The sequence below is a fragment of the Hesperophylax consimilis genome, unplaced genomic scaffold (assembly GCF_061612785.1).
Source record: "Hesperophylax consimilis isolate HC1 unplaced genomic scaffold, BYU_Hcon_1.0 scaffold_47, whole genome shotgun sequence".
Classification (NCBI taxonomy): Eukaryota; Metazoa; Arthropoda; class Insecta; order Trichoptera; family Limnephilidae; genus Hesperophylax; species Hesperophylax consimilis.
In genome coordinates, this window is record NW_028301277.1 from 495,725 (window position 1) to 518,413 (window position 22,689).

General features: G+C 36.6%; 1 protein-coding gene across 3 annotated transcripts in view; it reads right to left on the reverse strand.

The window, feature by feature from the left end:
* LOC149408871 (putative ATP-dependent DNA helicase HFM1) overlaps positions 1 to 22,689 on the reverse strand; it is a 79,692-nt gene that overhangs the window by 35,507 nt on the left and 21,496 nt on the right. For all 3 annotated transcript variants that reach the window (XM_089650365.1, XM_089650362.1, XM_089650364.1), the window contains exons 9-11: positions 13,745 to 13,865; positions 13,002 to 13,075; positions 12,706 to 12,807 (exon numbers count right to left, since the gene is read on the reverse strand). In XM_089650365.1, the coding sequence (XP_089506491.1) occupies positions 12,706 to 12,807; positions 13,002 to 13,075; positions 13,745 to 13,865 (297 nt within the window). The remainder of the gene's footprint in view (positions 1 to 12,705; positions 12,808 to 13,001; positions 13,076 to 13,744; positions 13,866 to 22,689) is intronic.

A 22,689-nucleotide genomic window follows, 5' to 3' on the forward strand; every position in this document is an offset into this window, starting at 1 on the left:
GAGATATACTTTTTTTTATAAATTTAATTTAGATTAAATTTGATAATATTATTATTAAGTTCTGCAAGTGTTTTAGTTTTTTATTATTGTGACAGCTGTTTCGGCTTACAAGGCCATTTTCAAACTGTGGTTAGTCCACATTGAGACGACTTATTTATACTATTTCAAATGTAAATTTTGAAGGTGCATACATTGATTTATTACTGGTTACACCGATGACATGATCTATTGTTGGTTAAACCAATCTATGTTTTCCCCTCAGTAAATGGTAATGAGTTCTTAATTATTTACTAATGACTTTATTGCTATGAATTATTTGGGTGCATTATATACTGCTTGGGTTTTGTGAAAATACTGAGAAGTGGTGAGTAAATTATTTTCCGTACTTTATTAATTAGTGTTAAATTTGGGTCATTCGTTCGTTTATTGATTTCTAATTGTTCAAGTAAATTTAATCTAATGCCCTTTTTTCTATATGCAATAGTTTAGGACCCTTGTTAAGTGGGGTATGATTATTCACCAAGAGATGTTCTGCGCATTTTGAGGATGTGTTTTTATTATTATAACATCGTATATATATTATTTGAATCTAGTTGAGAATGCCCTCCCCGTTTGTCCGATGTAAGTGGCGTTACAATCGGCGTGGTCACATTTTAATTCATATATGCCACTGTTATTGAGTATAGGGATTTTACTTTTAGAGTTTTTAAGGCTTGTTCCTAAATTATTGTTTGTTCGAAAAGCTATATTTAAACCACATTTTTTAACTTTTATTGAGTAAAACCTCAAATTGTAATATTTAAATATTGAAGACAATATTAGTGATTTTTAAACGAAAATCTGAAACAGAATCTGAAAAATGAATCTGAAACAGAATAAAAACAATAAGATAGGTTTATCTAAAAGACGCTGTCTAGGATTGCATTTAGTTCGGGTTGAATCTTGCGATCATAAATAAAGATAGTTGCCTATAAAAATGTGCGGTGAAAAAATGAAGACAATGTTGGTAGTTCTTAAGAGTGTCCCTGCCTGTGCAGTGCACAGACAGGGGAACTATGTCACCACCCGGTTGGGCGGCGTTGTGAGGCGGAGTAAGGTAGGGGCTGTAGGAAGGGATTTGTTAATGCAGGCCTTGAAGAGGCTCGGATTATAGGAGGGAGGAAAAACAGATGCCGGTAGCTCGTTCCACATACGAGCCGACTTACATAAAAACGAGTCGTAAAAACGGCCCGTTCTCATGAAGCCAACGTCAACCGTGAACAGGTGTTCAGTTCGTGTCCGTCGAGTTTCGCGCACGTGCACCGGTGCATCAGGAATCAATGCTGCTAGCTCCTTGGAGCAGGCTCCATTGAAATACCTGTAGAACAGACACAGCATGCCTACATTGCGTCTATGCATTAGAGAAGGCAATCGGTCTGTTTACAACGGATTGTCAATCAGACGGATCGCTCTCCTTTGCACAGACTCAAGCAGGTTTATCAAGTATTTTGGGGCACCAGCCCAAAGGTGGCTCCCAAATTCAATAGTTGGGCGGACTTGAGACTTGTACAGGGTCAGCAGCTGGTATGATGATACAGTTGGTATGATGATACAGCTGGTATGATGATACAGTTAAAAGTGATCGAGGAGGATAGAGTCCCATTAGCGCAGTTGGTAGAGCGTTGTCCCGGAAAGACAAGGGTCCTGGGTTCGAGTCCCAGATGTGACCGTTTCCTTTTCTGATTTTTCTGTTTCAGATTTTCGTTTAAAAATCAATAATATTGTCTTCAATATTTAAATTTTTTACACATTTTTTAATTTCTTTTGCAATTTTTTCAGATATTGGGCCGAGGAATTCGAGACATGCAAATTTTTCTATATTTTTGTTATTTACCGGATATATTAAATTGATTTTATTTTTATATTTCTTATTTTTTATTGTTATTTGCCTCATAGCCGTTATTAATCGCGATCGTTTTTATCGTTTCCTTTTCTTTAACATAAGCTTTATTGTCTAAGGGAATGTTAACGAGTCTATGTACCATTGAATGGTACGCTGATAATTTATGGGACCAAGGATGATTTGAATTTGAATTTATTGTTGTATCTGTAAAAGTTGGTTTTCTAAATATTTCAAAGGTATGTTTATTATTACTTTTACCAATTGTCAGATCTAAAAAGTTTATTTTACCTTCAATCTCATGTTCAACTGTGAAGCAGATTTTATTTAACGGTGTTGGCCCAATTAGTAAAGATATCTAACTGTCGGTTGGTACCATTCCAACATATAAGGATGTCGTCTACGTATCGGACATAATATACGTTTAGCTAAGGGAGATTTATTTAATATATATTTATTTAATATATGTTTAGCTAAGGGAGATTTAAGAATTATATTTTCAATATAATCCATATATATCTCCGCTAGAAGTGGACTTAATGGTGACCCCATGGGGAGACCATCAAGTTGTTGGTAATATATATCATTGAAAAGGAAATAATTTGTATCTACGCAGATTTTTATGAGCTGGAATAACTCTTTTCTTATTACCGGATTGATATTACATTTTTCCAAGATATTTTCAATTATTATTAGGCATTCTTTAATGGGGATGTTGGTAAATAGGGATTTTACGTCTAGAGAAATGAATTTACAGTTATGCGGGAGATTAAAATTTTTTATTTTATTAACTAGTTCTATCGAGTTTTTGACAATGTAACGTGGTGAAAAATTTGTTAATTTTTTGAAGATGAAGTTAAGTCTTTTAGCCAAGTTTGATGTAGGGGCGTTAATAAAAGATACTACGGGCCTTATTGGATTATTCGCTTTATGGAGCTTAGGTTGGCCATACAGAGCTGGGGCTCTTGGGTTCATGACCCTTACGTAATTAATAAAAAATAAGAAATATAAAAATAAAATCAATTTAATATATCCGGTAAATAACAAAAATATAGAAAAATTTGCATGTCTCAAATTCCTCGGCCCAATATCTGAAAATATTGCAAAAGAAATTAAAAAATGTGGTTTAAATATAGCTTTTCGAACAAACAATAATTTAGGAACAAGCCTTAAAAACTCTAAAAGTAAAATCCCTATACTCAATAACAGTGGCATATATGAATTAAAATGTGACCACGCCGATTGTAACGCCACTTACATCGGACAAACGGGGAGGGCATTCTCAACTAGATTCAAATAATATATATACGATGTTATAATAATAAAAACACATCCTCAAAATTCGCAGAACATCTCTTGGTGAATAATCATACCCCACTTAACAACAAGGGTCCTAAACCATTGCATATAGAAAAAAAGGGCATTAGATTAAATTTACTTGAACAATTAGAAATCAATAAACGAACGAATGACCCAAATTTAACACTAATTAATAAAGTACGGAAAATAATTTACTCACCACTTCTCAGTATTTTCACAAAACCCAAGCAGTATATAATGCACCCAAATAATTCATAGCAATAAAGTCATTAGTAAATAATTAAGAACTCATTACCATTTACTGAGGGGAAAACATAGATTGGTTTAACCAACAATAGATCGTGTCATCGGTGTAACCAGTAATAAATCAATGTATGCACCTTCAAAATTTACATTTGAAATAGTATAAATACGTCATCTCAATGTGGACTAACCACAGTTTGAAAATGGCCTTGTAAGCCGAAACAGCTGTCACAATAATAAAAAACTAAAACACTTGCAGAACTTAATAATAATATTATCAAATTTAATCTAAATTAAATTTATAAAAAAATTAAATGGAGTTCTACGAATTAAACACAAAAACAATAAATAGAGATATACATAATTAAGAAATTGGCACATACATCATCATACATGTCATAATATGGAAAATCAGGACTAAAGATATATGAAGAAATAAGAATAATATAAGCGATTAGTCATAATAGACCCGATATAGTTTTACATGAAAAAATTTTAAAAATTAACTTATATCATTGATGTCGCTATACCAAATTCCTGTAATATTCAAAAATCTGTTAGCGAAAAAATAAGAAAATACACAGATTTAGGAAATGAAATAAAAAGAATTTGGCATTCTCAGACTATAAAAATATTACCATTCGTTATTTCGGCTACTGGCATTATACCTAGCTCTCTAATTAAAAATACGACGGAAATCGGCCGCGTAATCTCGATTTACGCGTAAATATATCGTATTTTTACGAATTTATTTCGAATATCTGAATTTTAAAGGGCCCGCCGCGACGGAAATCGGACGCGAAATTTCAATTTACGCGGAAATATATCGTATTTTTACTAACTTTAATTCGAATATCCGAGTTAAAAAATACGGCGCGACGGAAATCGGCCGAAAAATTTCGATTCACGCCGAAATATGACATATTTTTACGAATTTACGTCAAATATCTGAAATTAAAAGGCCGGCCTCGACGAAAAACTGCCGATAAAATTCGATTTACGCGGAAATATTTCATATTTTTACGAATTTACATCAAATATCTTAATTTAAAGGGTCGGCCGCGACGGTAATCGGCCGCGCATTCTCGATTTAGACGGAAATATATCGTATTCGATGGAAATCGGCCGCGCATTCTCGATTTACACGGAAATATATCGTATTCGACGGAAATCGGCCGCGCATTCTCGATTTACGGAAATATATAATAATAATAAATAAATATATAATAGGGCCCTCTTTTCAAGGGGGTCAGTTGCGCTCATTCGCAGGTGAGTGGAGGAACCTTGGCGCCCCTAGTGCCCCTACTATCATCCTTAAGATGTTAGATGGCTACCGAATTCCATTTTCATCAAAACCTCCACTAAATAATAATATTGATTTATTTAACTCCCCTTTCGCCACTAAGACTTCTGTGGCAATGACAGAACAAATAGAAAAACTCAAAGCCCTTAACGGCCCTCGCTACTAAATGTTTCTAGCGCGAATTCGAATATCTAACTAGCTGCACCTGGCAGCTGGCCGGTGCGTTCCATTCAATACAAGACACGCACAGAGCAAAACAAATTATTATTAATTAAAGATATTGTGATTATGAAAATTATGTTAAAATATATTTTAGAATGTAATGCAATATTACAATAGCTTGATTCATGGAGGAGGTTCTCAGTAACAACATTTAATATAACTTTTTATTTGGATTTTTTTTTTGATAAATACAATTATAAAGAGTTACAAAAGGCTTCCCTTTGTTCCAGACTGGTTTCGCAGTGCGGCGGGGCACTGTTAATACTAAATTGTATAGTTTAATTTGAGGTCACGGGTTCAAAAGCCGGCGAGGACAAAACAAATTTAATTTAATTTATATAAGTATGTCATATTATATAATTAAAATAAATTTTATATAGTTACATATAATGAATCTGTACCTCGTTCAAAAGTGGAAGATACGTTCAGTATCACCCTGGTGAGAGACCATAATTCAGGATTGAAAGTTGCTTGAGAACGGCGTAGATATGTTTAGTGACTAGATCTGAATAGCCTGGAACTTTCCAACCCCCCATCTTCCCTATCTCTAAAAATGTAGACCACATACATAAGGAATATAAATGAAATTTCTTTTCAGGACACTTCAATGAAAATGTTATTGATCTTCTTAAAAATTCTTACATGTTTTGGTTTTAACTGAAACCAGTTTTACTTTACTTCTTTTCGGTATTATGCACTTTGAATTACTCAGGATTTATAATAGGCATGCAGCGATTATGTCCAGGATCAATTAATTCGGGTAGCATGCAAAAATTGTAAAAGCGATTCAGCTGTTCAACCATATTAGTCTGCCGAAATTCGTCATCCCGTAAAATTTTTTCGATTTTTATCCGAGTTCAGTCCATACAACAAACATACAAATAGCTTTTTTTGTTACATGTAATTGGCCCTGAACCTGGTAAAACCAATCGTGAGATGTATTTACCAGAATTTCTCCATTTTTGCTAACATAATTTTTTTGGATTGTACTGCTTCTTATATGAGCATGCTGCGTGCTGCGAAAGGACATTTAATTTCAATCATGGTGTATTCCGAAGAAATTCCATCTGGTGTCGCACCCATATACGGATACTCTTCATGTATGAAAAGACCACACTTTTCTTACAATGAGAAGGGAACATCCCACTCTCGAAGCTAATACAGTGTTTTCCAATAAGAGGTGTTATTTTGAATAGCCCGCTATTTCGGTAGATGTTACTTTTGAAGCTGTCATTTTTTGACATTTGACAAGTAGAAACAACGCCATTAATAAAATGGAACGATACACGCTTCAACAACGCATTGAACTTATTAAAATTCACTTGAGTGAATCAAATGCAAATCATTTTGAGTGATGAGGCCCATTTCCACCTCGGTGGCTTCGTCAACACGCAAAATCGTCGCATCTGAGGCTCGAAAAACCCAAGAGTTATTGTTAAAAAGCCTCTTTACACTCAACGTGTGACTGTTTGGTGCGGTTTATGGTCCGGCGGAGTCATTGGACCTTACTTTTTTGAAAATGAGGCTGGAGCAACAGAATGGACAACAGTGAATGGACTGCGCTACTGAAAAAAAATTAATGATGTTTTATGGCCGGAATCGGATGGTATTAATCTGGACAACGTTTACTTTCAACAAGACGGCGCTACGTGCCACACAAGCAACGAAACCATTGATATTTTACGATTAAATATCAAAATTACACCTCTTATTGGAAAACTCCTGTATTTACAAGGTGAGATATGAGACAAGCTAATTCGGATACATGCATTTTATACACCATAACACTTAAAGAATCAATACCGCACGAGAAAGACATTTTTAAATCATTTATCACATTTGTGACTTCAGAAATGCTAGTTGGTTTAAAATAAAAATTGTCCCCTGTAACGTGAAGTTCAGATTTAAAATCATTCACCAGACACATCTCAATAGTTTTATTAGCACTGCACAAATTACTAGCGAAGCTTGGACCAATGTCACTGAAGAAGTAATTTATATGATTAGTAATTATATTTGGACTCTCTTCTATTGAAGTAATAATACTATTAATTTTCAATTTTTTAAGGTAGTTTGTTTCTTTAGTTGTTAAGGGACTAGATCTGAATAGCCAGGAACTTTCCAACCCTCCTTTTCCCTATTTCTAAAAATGTGGACTACATACATTGGGAATATAAATGAAATTTCTTCTGAAGACACTTCAATGAAATAAAATGTTATTGATTTCTTCGAAACAATTCCTTTTTACATGTTTTGGTTTTAGCTGAAATCAATTTTACTTTGTTTCTTTTCGCTATTATGCACTTTTCTAAATACTCAGGATTTCTAATAGGCATGCAGCGATTGTGTCGAGGATCAATTAATTCGGGTAGCATGCAAAAATTGTAAAAGCGTTTCTTGACATTATCAAGCTCGAAGTCATATTGGGTACGTAATTAGTGTCGCCAGTATCCCGTTTGCAAAAGTATGCCCGTTCCTTGCATAGTGAGTGGTCTCCAAATACATGTTTTGGACCATTCAATATATCCAAATAAAACTGTTTTATTTTTCCTAATTCAAAGTCTTCCGGTACGTTATTGCACAACGTACAGCCGTTCTCAGGCGTAAAATACGGCTTGACACAATCTTCCTCAATGCTAAGGGATACTTCTAACAGTGATTTAAGTTTTTTGCAATAATTTCGAAGTAAGTGATTTCGGCATTCGATCTTTTCGACTGAAACATTTTTATACGATGTGCTTCTTTTATTTTATTGTAAGTGCTGGAATATTTTATATACTTTTATATTTTAAAAACATCAAATTGTTTATTACTATATTTATTAGAAACCCGAAAAAAAGTTAACAATAAATTAATTCTTAATAATATGAAATTGTTTATTACCTAGAAACCCGAAAAAATGTTAACAATATATTAATTCTTAATAATATTAAATTGTTTATTACCTAGAAACCCAAAAAAATGTTAACAATAAATTGATTCTTAATAATACTATTTGACACTACACAGCTTCGACGGAAACGCACAGATGAAACATAAAAAAAGGCGACACACTATTATAGTCCCTACGCGCAACGCATAGAGTGGAATATTGTTGAAACGTCTCATGGAAGTGTAATAATTACGCGGAATTTCGAACTTTGAAAAAATATTGACACGACGGACCGTAGAAAACGTGCATTCACGGCCACCTCATAGAGCCGAATGAGTAGGAGAATTCTTCGATGTTCATTATATAGTATTTAACGAAAATAAATTGTTAGTAAAAACATATATCTCGACAGAAAAATGTATTTATGATAGCCTAGCGTGGCTACATTATCGATATTTTGACGATTAATAACTTAGATTGTCGTTTGAATCTGACAATTCATGATTCTTCATACAACGATTGAGATCGCTAGTAAGGAAGGCCCTTAAGGTTTTAGAGTCGGCACCTGCCACTCCCTCATTTATTTCTAACATGTTTCTGGTCCCCAAATCAGATGGCTCAAAGAGGCCGGTCTCTAACTTAAAGTATTTAAACAATTTTCTGACTGTCAGTAAATTTCGTCTGGTAAACGTGTATCGAGTTCCTACTTTTCTACAACCGAATGACTGGATGGTTAAAGTGGACCTCACACATGCTTACTTTCATGTACCTGTGAGTGAGCAGCATAGATGTTTCCTTAGACTTATCTATAGGAATGAACTCTTGCAGATGACATCCCTCCCCTTTGGCTTGGCCACCGCACCTAAGGCATTCGCAACCTTCACTAACTGGGTAGCGCAGGAACTGCGGAAGAGAGGGATGAGAATTCTAGTGTATCTGGATGATTTTTTATTAGTAAACCAATGCCTGCCTACTTTAAAACACCAGTCTATTGAAATGGTGGAGTTTTTGCAAGGCTTGGGATGGCATATACAATTTGATAAGTCAATATTAGAACCATCACAACAAGTTCAATTTCTTGGTATCAGCTGGAATACTCTAACTAATGAAAAGTCTCTCCCTCAGAACAAGGTTTCAGCCCTATCTTATTTGTTAAAGGGTTTTATTCAGACGGGTAGGTGGTCACTAGATAAGGGGCGCAGCCTCTTGGGCTCTTTAAACTTTGCTAGTTTTGCAGTTCCAAGAGGCAGGCTCAACAGCCGGCACATACAGAAAGGGTGCTTAGGACTCAGACACTACCACCCTTGGGAGTCATCACCAATTCCGGCAGCTACCGCTCGGGAATTGAGATGGTGGGTTCGATCGCTCACCCTGACGTCACCTATACATCTGCCGCTGTTTGAGCATTACCTGACAACCGATGCCTCTGATCAGGGTTGGGGTGCCCAGCTGGACGAAAAGCTTCTCAGCGGTGTGTGGGCTGATGACCAGCTGAATCTTCACTCCAATGTAAAGTAGATGCTCGCCGTGTTGGCTGCCTTGTCTCCTCACGCGCTTGAGCTATCTGGCTCGGGTCTTCTGATCCAGTCGGATAACAGGTCTGTCGTATCTTATCTCCGCAAGGAGGGTGGTACCAGATCAACTCAACTCCTGAGCTGTACTCGACTAGTGCTAGATGTTTTGGATAAACACTGTGTCTCCATGACAGCACAATACTTACCCGGTCGTTTCAATGAAGTAGCGGACTGTCTATCTCGTCATCGTGCTGTACCCGAATGGCACTTGCTACCCTCGTTCACAGAGGTAGCATTCAGGAAATGGGGACGACCCGAAATAGACCTATTTGGCTCTAGGACAGCGCATGTGGTTCAAAGGTATGTTTCTCTTGATTTTCAGGACGACGAGGCAGACTACCACAATGCTTGGAGCAGGGACTGGGACTATCAGCTGGCTTGGATCTTCCCTCCCCCGTGCCTCATGCCGAGGGTTCTTTGCCACCTGAACAGGGCAAGGGGATTATACCTGGTAGTGGCTCCTCGTTGGGAAAGGGCATTTTGGAGAGCGGATCTGAAGTGTCGGGCCTTGGGTCCACCTCTTACGATTCACAATCTAGGAGAAGCACTGATAGACACCAGGACCAACAAACCCCCTCCTCAAGTAGAGTCCTTCACTCTGGAGATTTGGCTTTGTGGGGGTGGGACAAAAACCTAACAAGATGGTCAAGTCAGCAGAAGGAACTTCTTAGATCCGGGTGGAGAAGTTCCACCCTTCGCACTTATGCTCCGGCATGGCGGAGGTGGCAGCGCTGGGCGTCAGAGAATCAGCTCGATGCCACGCGTCCCAAAGCTGAAGACTTAGCCAGGTTCCTAGCCGATCTACACATCAGAGAAAAGCTATCGCTGAGTACCATTTTAGTTCACAAGTCAGTGGTGTGTACCTTAGGCTCTCCCGAAGACAATAGAGAGCTGAGCTCCAATCCGATAGTGAAGAAGATATTAAAAGGGATATCTTTAGCTAGATTAAGGCCTTCAAAACCCCCCATTTGGGACCCGAGGGTTGTATCATCATGGCTGGAGAAGAATTTGCCTCAACATATTACTCTCTTTGAAGCATCAAGGAGAGCAGCCACCATCCTGCTTTTGGCATCAGGGCGCCGAGTCCACGATCTCACATTGCTCCATTGCACAGCTGAAAGATTGTCAGTGGACAGTGAAGGCATCTCCATTTGGCCAGTGTTTGGTGGCAAGACAGATTCGGCAGACTGGCAACAATCAGGGTGGAGACTGGCTCGCTCGGAGTCTAGGAACATAGACCCTGTCTATTGGACGGAAAAGGTCATAGAACTGTCTAAGGAACGGAGAGCGCAGGCGATACTACCTAGCCTATTTATTACAACTTGTGGGACAGTGAAAGCGGCCTCCAGGGCAGTAATTGCAGGTTGGATTAGGACAGTCCTCAGGGATGCTGGTGTAGAGGATCCACCTGGCAGCATCCGTTCAGCAGTGGCATCTCTGAACTGGCTGCAGAATTATAAGCTGGACGATATACTGTCGCGTGGTAACTGGAGAAGTCCCAATACCTTTGCCAAGTTCTATAGAAGGGAAATTGCAGAATCGGCTGGCCGAGTCAACACCGACCCATCTGTTGCTGACCTTTTTCAACCTCTGTAACTGGTTAGCTGATTTCTGGAAATCTTGCCCCTATTTTCTTTTTAGCAAATAAATTTAAATATTATATTTGATTCACATTAGCATAATGTCACCAGGCGATAACAAATAATATCTCACTTTATAGGTTTTAAATAAAGCCTATGCTACATAATGAAAAAGTTTTACCTTACAATAAAACTTATATTATGTACTTAGCTTTATTTAAAACCTAGGCAAGGGCTGCCTGATGAGATCTAATGAAGCATGAAATTATAGCGTCACTGGTGGCGTCCCACTACTGGCGCCGCCTCAAGGATGCATTTGGAACTAGCAGGTGACATTGGCGGGAGATTTAAACTAAGAATTACACACGAAATTGGTAAGAAACGTCGATTTGGCTGCAAAATGGTAATGTTTATCTCACTTTATAGGTTTTAAATACAGCTAAGTACATAATATAAGTTTTATTGTAAGGTAAAACTTTTTCATTTTTGTTTTATCAAAATAATAAGAAGAGAGTAAAAAGAGTGCGACTAAACGGACGAAACCGCCGGCACCTGCTAAGTGATTTTCAACCGTGGTGCCGCTTGGCACCTAGGATCAGTTATATTGTGCATAGGCGGCAGCGAACCTGTTAAAATTATTCTGTTGTTTTAGAGTTTGTGGTAAGTACCTACCTACTAACTTAAAAAATATGCCTAAACACAATACTTTTTGCAACTGAGAGTATTTTTGCACAAAGCAACAGTCTCAAAAAAATATTAAGTATACTTCATTGTCGCCCAAAAAAGACACCTCTATACATTTACCCTATTTAAAAGGGGTAAAGTAAGGTTATATTTGAGTTAAATAAAACATCACAAATAATACAATCATTTGACGAGGGTGGTTTGTTTTTACGAGTATGTCATGGTACGAATGACCCAACAACATTGGTAAGGCTTACCCCAGCCTTGCCTTAGCATTATTAGTGCATTTCATTATTAAGGCTTATTTCACCTTTCTGCCATGTCAAACGATAATTTGGGAAGAAAATTAATATTAATTTAACCTACGGAAAAATTTCCACTATAAAAAACTGTTGAACTTATTTATTTAAAGGGGACTTTTAATCTATTTTTTTACATTAACTCCACACAGGAGGTCCTGAGGAAAATAATTTACCTCAGGACCAATGTCATCTTTGGGGATGCTGTGTGAAAGTCTTTTTAAGAAATGGAAGGAGAGGAAGTTTTGAAAAGGTATGAAGGGTGGGTAGGAATCTGGGGATCAGTGTGTGCAGGAGTGACGGGTGTATGAATCCATCCCTCCCGCAATGGTGCAAGATGATGTGTCGAGAGAGACCAGCTGGAGAGGTCAAAGGGTCTTCCTAAACCGGCCTCTGTCGATCCGGCATGCCACGCATCTGGTGGGCAGACGCATCCGCTGCCAAAATCTAAACAAACCTCACCCCATGAATCCTGTCACCCTTGCTAAGTCACCAAACGTAGTGAACCATAAATATATATATAAATGGTTCCCGAGGCAGCGGTAACCGTTCCCGCCTCCCAAATTGAACCATCATAAAAGAAGAGTTGATAATTATTTCCCCCTAAAACTTGCCGCTCTAGGCCTAAATGTGGCCCTGAGACAGACATATGTGGAATTCCATACACCTGCCTATCCCTGCTGAGAAATGGTGTGGTGATCAACTAGTTAAGAAGCAGTAAATTCTAACCTTATCTTGAAGCTTTGTCAGAATGACTGCCACTCCTTCTGTATCAAACTGTGGTCTTCCAGCTCGTCCCATCATCTGCAGCACCGTGCTCTCCTCATATTCCTGGAATTAGACAAAATGAATACTTTAAACATTACAAAAAGCTTGATCAACATATAACTACTCATAATAAATTATTATAAGCAATAATTTATTATTCTTTGTGCTATGCATAAAAAATCTTATCTTATAAACATTAGTTTATCATTAAAAAAAATATGTAACTCTACTCAAAATGGAAAAAGATTATCACAAACCTGATACGCTCCATTATTGTAAAATTGAGTTGTCTTGATAATAACGAGGTGTGCTGGCAAATTCACTCCCATTGCTGGAAAAATATATTAATTGTAATCTAATCTGTATATTGCAGAAAACAAATAATAACACGGAAAATAGATACCAACCGATGAAAGATCACCAATCAGAATTGAAATATTGCTTTCTTACATTAGCTTCACTTAGGAGCAAAAGTTTCGGGAAAGAAAAAGGTATGAGGGGTGGGTAGGAATCTGGGGCTCAGCATGTCCAGCATGACAGACGTATGAGACCACTATGGTACAAGGCAAAAAGGTCACCCTCAACCGGTCTCTCCAAATTCGGCTCGCCATGCAGTAGTTGGACAGACGCATCTGCTGCCAAGATCTGGACAAATCCAGGCACCCCTGTTAAGTCACCAAATGCAGCGAACCACTTAGGGTGACCTATGGCAGAGGTATTGGTTATCTAATAATTGGTTACCTGGGCGGCGGTACCCATAACTGCCTTCCACATTAAGTGGCTTGAAATGGCTTTACCGCATTAGGTTACCAGATCTGAATAGTCAAGTACTTCCCAACCTTCCTCCTCACCGTCTCCTTCCTCGCCCCACTCCTTTCAGCCTAACACTATACATAATTAATTTTTGTCACAATATTTCTATAAACCTTACGTTAAAATTATCATGAAACAAAAACTGTAAAATGTATAAGTAATAAATTATTATAATGTAAGAACTTACATAAAGTGGAGGTGGTTAAAAGCAACGGTAGATCGCCCTGTCGAAACATTTGCTCAATAATATTTCTATCTGACTGGATGAATCCTGCGTGGTGACACCCTATTCCACTCCTTACTAATACCTGAAAAGTAAAGACCAAGGCATATGTACTCAGATGGCAATCATCGATCATCACACTGGTATGCAAAGAAGATGGCACATCACACAACTCTGTTATCCACATTCTTCCCAACTCCTCTCTTATTCTGACTCATGACATGAACCAATTTGAGTATTTAATTATCTTGACAAATTGATAATTGATTTTCATATATTCCGCCCTTAAAAGTGTCAATAAATGTTCCTTACTGTGTTCAAGTTGCTTAAGTGTACTAAAAACTAATTTTACTGTGACCAGTGTGGATGTATAACGACTTTAAGAATAGGTGACAAATAATATTGTTAATAATTTTTCGAAGAAAACTTCTTCTAACTGCTTTTCACTTTGTGATGGCATTATTTATTTTTTATTAAAACACAAATAACATTGTTTACATCACTTTATTTCGATACAAAATCTCAACATGTTTCATGAACCAAGTTCACTTCATCAGGAGCACAAGTATACTAAAGTTATAATTAAAATTAGGTCTAGAAAGAAGAGGTAGAAGGAGCTGGGAGGGGTAAGAGTGGGGGAGGGTTATTCAAAGTAGGAATTAAAATGTCATTAGACGGGAAAGACCGGGTAATTGGGAAAATATTTAAAATGGGGTTTATAAAATTTTTTTGTTTATTAATAATATCTGCTTTCATATTCTTTCATACTGATGAAGTGAACTTGGTTCATGAAACATGTTGAGATTTTGTATCGAAATAAAGTGATGTAAACAATGTTATTTGTGTTTTAATAAAAAATAAATAATGCCATCACAAAGTGAAAAGCAGTTAGAAGAAGTTTTCTTCGAAAAATTATTATTTGCGAGTACGGCAATGAAGGCTAAAGTGTATAAAAAGTTATTGATTAACCGGTCAGCAACGTAAGCAGATATACACGATAAAATAACGATAGCAGTCAAGTACAATAAGCGTGTTTACACGTCAACGCGTGTGTTTCCACAAAAATCGTCATAACTCCGTTATTCTTCTAGTGACATCCCTAAAACAAAAAGTAGAATATTCGTATTGAATGAAGCTTCACATCTCTATTCAAAGTTATCCATAGAAACCCGTAAAAAGACCTACTCAGTGGAAGCAAATTTTACCCGCCAAATCGTAAAACGACGCCAAGAAAGCCGTTTGACGTGCCGACCCGCCTCGCAAGTTTAATTATTTTTTTAAAAATATATTTTGTATGAAATGGTCAAAAAGTGAAGTGACAGAATTGTTTATTGTACATTTGTTCGATGAAATAAGTGTTTTTTTTTACATTATCCGTGATTTTAGTATCGTTTTTACATAAAACATTACAGGTGAGTCATTTTTAAAATTTTTTCATGTTTCCATTCTAAATTTAAATATTTACAAATGTTAATATTTATTTATGATACAACAATTTGAAAGCCTATTTTGTAACCTTTCTAAAACAGTTTTTACTATTCGGCTCCGTTCAGTAATGTTTCATTTATAGAGCTTTGATTGTGAGGCGGTAATAACACAACGTTTTCGTGAAATTGACATTTCGATAAAGACATTTTAGGTTCAAGTTCGCGAAAAGTCGGAGGGGTTAAATATAGACTAATGTGTTTAAATATATATTTTTTGCAAACGTGTTTAAAACGACAAGTGATTCCAAATTACGTTAACTTTAAATTTAAATCATCTTCAAATTCGGCTAAGAAAGCCAAAATATGTTGGTTAAAAGAGGACTTAAAAAGTGGTTATAAAAAACGGAATGTTATTAAACTTCAACTTAAATTCTTACATATGGAATTGGCTAGTGCTTTACACCCATTGGAATGGGACCTGTTTGATGATCAAGTTAGATCTATAGCTAGTATCAAAGCATACAAAAAGAAAACTGTTCTTGACAAAAAAATTAAAAAATTGTGTGATAATAATAAAAAAGTTAATGCGGTAGTGTCACCAACTGAAAATAAACAGTATAAATTCCATGATCGAGTGATTAACATGTCTAATCATGAATTTGCGGAGGAAGAGTTAAAATTATTAAATAAAGGACTAAATCATAACTTGCATTATAATTCTAATATTAAAAATAGAGAAGAATTAGAGTTGTTGGCAGTGGATATGGACAATGCATTAATAAATCAACCCAAATCGTTCCATTATAAATGTGCTGAAGGGATAAAAAACATTAACAACAAAAAAACAGTTCCTAATCGGGAAAAGAATATAATTTCTAATACTGACATAAAAATTGCTAAGAATATTTCTAAAATTGTGAGGGAAAAAAATCTGGTTGTTACAAAGGCAGATAAAGGTAACAGTGTTATCATCATGGATAAAGTTGACTATATTAACAAGACAATGGATTTTCTACAAGGGGACAATTTTGAAATAATTCTAAATAACCCTATTAATAAGTGTCAAGAAATGGTGAAAGAAGCGGTTAAACGTTGTAAAAGTGATATCTTTGTAAACATGAAAAATAACAAAAATTTGATTTTAATTAACCCAAAAATTCCTAAAATTTACAGTCTATTAAAAATACATAAACTGAACAAACCTATTAGGCCAGTAGTCTCTAATTGTAATGCCCCAACTTTTAAATTAGCGTCAGCTATCAATACTGTAATTAATAATGCTAATATATTTCAACCAACATACACAGTTAAAAATTCGTTAGAATTAGTTAATTATCTAAAGGATTTGGAAATTCCTAATCATGCTATGTTGGTTTCTTTTGACGTAGTAAATTTATTCCCTAGTATTCTAACTAACTAACTAACTAACCATCACGCCGTTTCTCCGCAGGGGTAGGCAGAGAGGACGGACCGCCAAACAACTCGGTCTTGGCACACACTCCTTGCCTCATTCACATTCATACATCGTCTCATACATACTCTTCTATTATTCTGACTCTTGACATGGCCCGACTCGAGTATCTGATTCACTTGATCGTGCCATGTCTTCCTCGGGCGTCCCCGACTTCTAGACTTCTACTTCTAGTATTCCAATAGAAGAAAGTAAAACCATCATCAATAATTTGTTAAATTCATCTAGAAAGACCTTATCCATGACCTCATTTTATTTTTCGAAGTTATATTTAAACAAAATTATTTTCAATTTAACAATACAATTTTTAAACAAAAGGATGGCTTGGCCATGGGGAACAGTACGAGTCCTTTGATTGCAGATATTTTTATTAATAATTTAGAAAATAAGATTTTTAATAGCGGTGCCTTGTTACTTAAAAATTTATATTGTTGGAAGAGATATGTGGACGACATTTTTTGCATTTGGTTAGGAACAGAAAGACGATTGAACATGTTCTTAAAATTTTTAAATAAAATACACAAAAATATTCAATTTACATTAGAAATAGGTATAGATAAGAGTTTAAATTTCTTAGATTTAAATTTAACAATAATAGGTAATAAAATAGATTTTAATATTTTCCGTAAAGATACGTACACTGATATTGTCATTCATAATTCATCAAATCATCCCTTTTCTCAAAAAGTCGCAGCTTTCCATTCTATGCTTAATAGATTAATTTCGATTCCTTTGTCGGATCCTAATTATATCTCAGAATTAAATATCATAAAACAAATAGCATCTAATAACGGCTATCCTAATAAATTGATAGATGAAATACTAAATAAAAAAATTAAACATAAATTCTTTAAACTTTATATTTATCCTATTTATAAAGATACAAACAAACAATGGCGTAGAATTCTATTTGTAGATAATGATACTTCCAAAATTATAAATAAAAACATCCCCTTCACTATTCAACCGGCGTTTTATACGAATAACAAATTAAAAAAATATATTCTTAATAATAAAGATATTGATAGTCAAACTAAAAAATCAGGTGTTTATAAACTCAACTGTAATGATTGTAATTCCTTTTATATAGGAAAAACTAATAGAAACTTTGAGATCAGAATTAAAGAACATCTTAGGGCTTTAAAGGGAAACTGTGAATCAGAGTTTGAGGATCATTTATTAAATAACGACCATACTTTCGATATTAATTCAGGTTTTAAAATACTACATTCTGGTTACAAGGTATCTCAAATCAATAATTTTGAAATCCTAGAAATAAGAAAACACGTGAATATGAAAGCAGATATTATTAATAAACAAAAAAATTTTATAAACCCCATTTTAAATATTTTCCCAATTACCTGGTCTTTCCCGTCTAATGACATTTTAATTCCTACTTTGAATAACCCTCCCCCACTCTTACCCCTCCCAGCTCCTTCTACCTCTTCTTTCTAGACCTAATTTTAATTATAACTTTAGTATACTTGTGCTCCTGATGAAGTGAACTTGGTTCATGAAACATGTTGAGATTTTGTATCGAAATAAAGTGATGTAAACAATGTTATTTGTGTTTTAATAAAAAATATTGTTAATCCTAAGATGTGTGAATTCCAATGTGTATAATACGAGACCAGTGCTTTGAACATTCACCAGATGTGATCATCCCTTCGGCCCTTGCCCCTTGTCCCTCGTCCACCCGCACCAATTCTGCAAACCCCGCTGTCCGACGCATACAGTGCGGTTATAGAATGTGGGCCATATGACATTGCTTAGGCCACAGAATCGTCGTTTCTCGGAATCTACCCTTAACCCGGACAAAAAGAGAGTCATTTGACGACTCATGCAACCCCTGCCGCAACCTCCGCTCCCCACCGCTCGTGCCCTTCCGCGCGTGAAATAATGACATCGGAAATGAAGGATGAAATCGGACTGAACCCGCGCTCTTTGGTTTGCTGTCTACATGGAATGTTTTAAAACAATTATACAGTGATAAAATATCTATTTTTAGTGGTAGTTTATTTGTTTAGTCATTCTAGAACAGTTTTTTCTTTGGTTGAGTTTAGGATTAAGTTAAATGTTATATTAAGCGTATAAATATTTTTTTTTTATGTGTGTAACGATATGTTAAGTTGTATAAGTAAGATGTTTATGTAGTACTTGGAAGGGAATGGCCGACAAAGATGTCGATGAGGTTCGCTATCCATCACATCGCCAACCCTTCGGTGGCGCAAAGAGGAGGACGGAACGTGATCAATGTCGAATTGGTACATGGAACATTAGAGGAGGAATGGAAAGAAAGATGAACGAACTATGTGATACTATGGTGAGCAAATGTTTGGACGTACTGTGTATAACAGAGAGTATGAAAAAGGGAGCGGTACAATGCAGCATAATGATAGGCTCGTCATTTGGTCTGGGAGACCAGATACGGAGAGGGCTTGTCAAGGTGTTGCAGCGCTACTGTCGCCCAGAATGATTGAATGTATGTTGCAGTATGAATGTGTAAGTCCGAGAATAATGTGGATCAGATTTAAAATCGGTTTGACAAGGGTGTTTCTTGTTATTTGCTACGCCCCTGTCAATTCTGAAAGCGATGAAGTGAAAGATGATTTTTGGACTGGTGTGAATGATGTAATGAGACTAAAAAATATGAACGAAAGGATTATAATGGCAGGCGATTTGAATGGGTGGGTGGGAATTAGACGTGACGGATTTGATTCGGTCTTAGGTATGTTTGGGGATAAAAGAACGAATGACAACGGGAACAGAATACTTGAAGTATGTTTAGAGTGGAACCTGTTTGTGTCCAATACTTTCTTCGATCATAAAGGTATCCACCAATATACGTGGGAAAGAGGAAATGAGAGGTCAATTATTGATTTTGTAGTAATTGACTCTAGGTTGAGAGCTGTTACCGAGGACACAAGAGTTTTCAGAGGGGCTGAGGTCGAAACTGACCACTTTCTTGTAGTTTCAAGAGTAAACCTCTTTCGCGGTTGGCGCTCTAAAGTGAAAACGGTACTAACTCCAACAAGAGTCAAAATAGAAAAACTACAAAATGATAATGTGAGAAGTAAGTATATGAATTGTGCAGAGATAAGATTGAATGCGAAGGAAATGGATGGTCTAAGCATAGACGAAACATGGAACCACATAAAAGTGTGTCTTTGTGAATCTGCTAGGGAGGTTTGTGGAATAAGTGCGCAAGGTAGGAAGAAAGGTGATGCATGGTGGGATGATGAGATTAAAGCACTGGTCTCAGAGAAGAAGAAAGCATGGTTATGTCTGATTGCGGCTGGCAGTGCTTCCAGCGAAGAGAAGTATCGAGCGAAAGAAGTATATAAGGAATGTAAGAAAAAAGTAAGAGTTGGAGTGAAAGAACGAAAGAAACGCCTGGAAGAGGAAGAAGGAATGAAAATGACAAACCATTTCCAAGAAAACATTAAGTTGTTTTGGAAAGAAGTCAAAAGGTCCCGGAGTGGCCCAGAAAACGGAAGCATGAAAGTGATAAAATCAAAAGATGGAAAAATGTTGACGAATGAGGAAAAAATAAAAGAGAGTTGGATGAATTATTTCGAGGAAGTCTTCGAAAGCGAAGTGAGTGACAGTGATTCCAGCGGCGAATCAGATATGAATGACGATGGAGTGAATGTTACCGAAATTAGCATGGATGAGATAGAAAGTTCGATTAAATGTATGAAGAATGGTAAGGCTGTCGGGTTTGACAATATTGCTGCTGAATATTTTAAAGGAGGTAGCCGTATAATTCTCACATGGTTGTGCAATCTTTTTAACCAATGTTTAAAGGAAGGTTATACGCCTTTAGACTGGAGAAGGGCTGTGATCATGCCATTATACAAAGGTAAAGGGTCACGTATGGAATGTGGGAATCATAGGGCTATTAGCCTGCTAAGTTCAGTTGGCAAGCTGTATGGTAGAATTTTGATTGAAAGAGTAAGAAAGGAAACAAAAGATAAAATATGGGATGTGCAAGGTGCTTTTATGAGTGGAAGGGGGCGCATGGACCAGATCTTCTCATTGCGTATGCTCACTGAGAAGTTTCTGGCAAAAAACCAGAAACTTTTCTGTGCCTTTGTAGATCCTAGAAATAAGAAAACACGTGAATATGAAAGCAGATATTATTAATAAACAAAAAAATTTTATAAACCCCATTTTAAATATTTTCCCAATTACCCGGTCTTTCCCGTCTAATGACATTTTAATTCCTACTTTGAATAACCCTCCCCCACTCTTACCCCTCCCAGCTCCTTCTACCTCTTCTTTCTAGACCTAATTTTAATTATAACTTTAGTATACTTGTGCTCCTGATGAAGTGAACTTGGTTCATGAAACATGTTGAGATTTTGTATCGAAATAAAGTGATGTAAACAATGTTATTTGTGTTTTAATAAAAAATATTGTTAATCCTAAGATGTGTGAATTCCAATGTGTATAATACGAGACCAGTGCTTTGAACATTCACCAGATGTGATCATCCCTTCGGCCCTTGCCCCTTGTCCCTCGTCCACCCGCACCAATTCTGCAAACCCCGCTGTCCGACGCATACAGTGCGGTTATAGAATGTGGGCCATATGACATTGCTTAGGCCACAGAATCGTCGTTTCTCGGAATCTACCCTTAACCCGGACAAAAAGAGAGTCATTTGGCGACTCATGCAACCCCTGCCGCAACCTCCGCTCCCCACCGCTCGTGCCCTTCCGCGCGTGAAATAATGACATCGGAAATGAAGGATGAAATCGGACTGAACCCGCGCTCTTTGGTTTGCTGTCTACATGGAATGTTTTAAAACAATTATACAGTGATAAAATATCTATTTTTAGTGGTAGTTTATTTGTTTAGTCATTCTAGAACAGTTTTTTCTTTGGTTGAGTTTAGGATTAAGTTAAATGTTATATTAAGCGTATAAATATTTTTTTTTATGTGTGTAACGATATGTTAAGTTGTATAAGTAAGATGTTTATGTAGTACTTGGAAGGGAATGGCCGACAAAGATGTCGATGAGGTTCGCTATCCATCACATCGCCAACCCTTCGGTGGCGCAAAGAGGAGGACGGAACGTGATCAATGTCGAATTGGTACATGGAACATTAGAGGAGGAATGGAAAGAAAGATGAACGAACTATGTGATACTATGGTGAGCAAATGTTTGGACGTACTGTGTATAACAGAGAGTATGAAAAAGGGAGCGGTACAATGCAGCATAATGATAGGCTCGTCATTTGGTCTGGGAGACCAGATACGGAGAGGGCTTGTCAAGGTGTTGCAGCGCTACTGTCTCCCAGAATGATTGAATGTATGTTGCAGTATGAATGTGTAAGTCCGAGAATAATGTGGATCAGATTTAAAATCGGTTTGACAAGGGTGTTTCTTGTTATTTGCTACGCCCCTGTCAATTCTGAAAGCGATGAAGTGAAAGATGATTTTTGGACTGGTGTGAATGATGTAATGAGACTAAAAAATATGAACGAAAGGATTATAATGGCAGGCGATTTGAATGGGTGGGTGGGAATTAGACGTGACGGATTTGATTCGGTCTTAGGTATGTTTGGGGATAAAAGAACGAATGACAACGGGAACAGAATACTTGAAGTATGTTTAGAGTGGAACCTGTTTGTGTCCAATACTTTCTTCGATCATAAAGGTATCCACCAATATACGTGGGAAAGAGGAAATGAGAGGTCAATTATTGATTTTGTAGTAATTGACTCTAGGTTGAGAGCTGTTACCGAGGACACAAGAGTTTTCAGAGGGGCTGAGGTCGAAACTGACCACTTTCTTGTAGTTTCAAGAGTAAACCTCTTTCGCGGTTGGCGCTCTAAAGTGAAAACGGTACTAACTCCAACAAGAGTCAAAATAGAAAAACTACAAAATGATAATGTGAGAAGTAAGTATATGAATTGTGCAGAGATAAGATTGAATGCGAAGGAAATGGATGGTCTAAGCATAGACGAAACATGGAACCACATAAAAGTGTGTCTTTGTGAATCTGC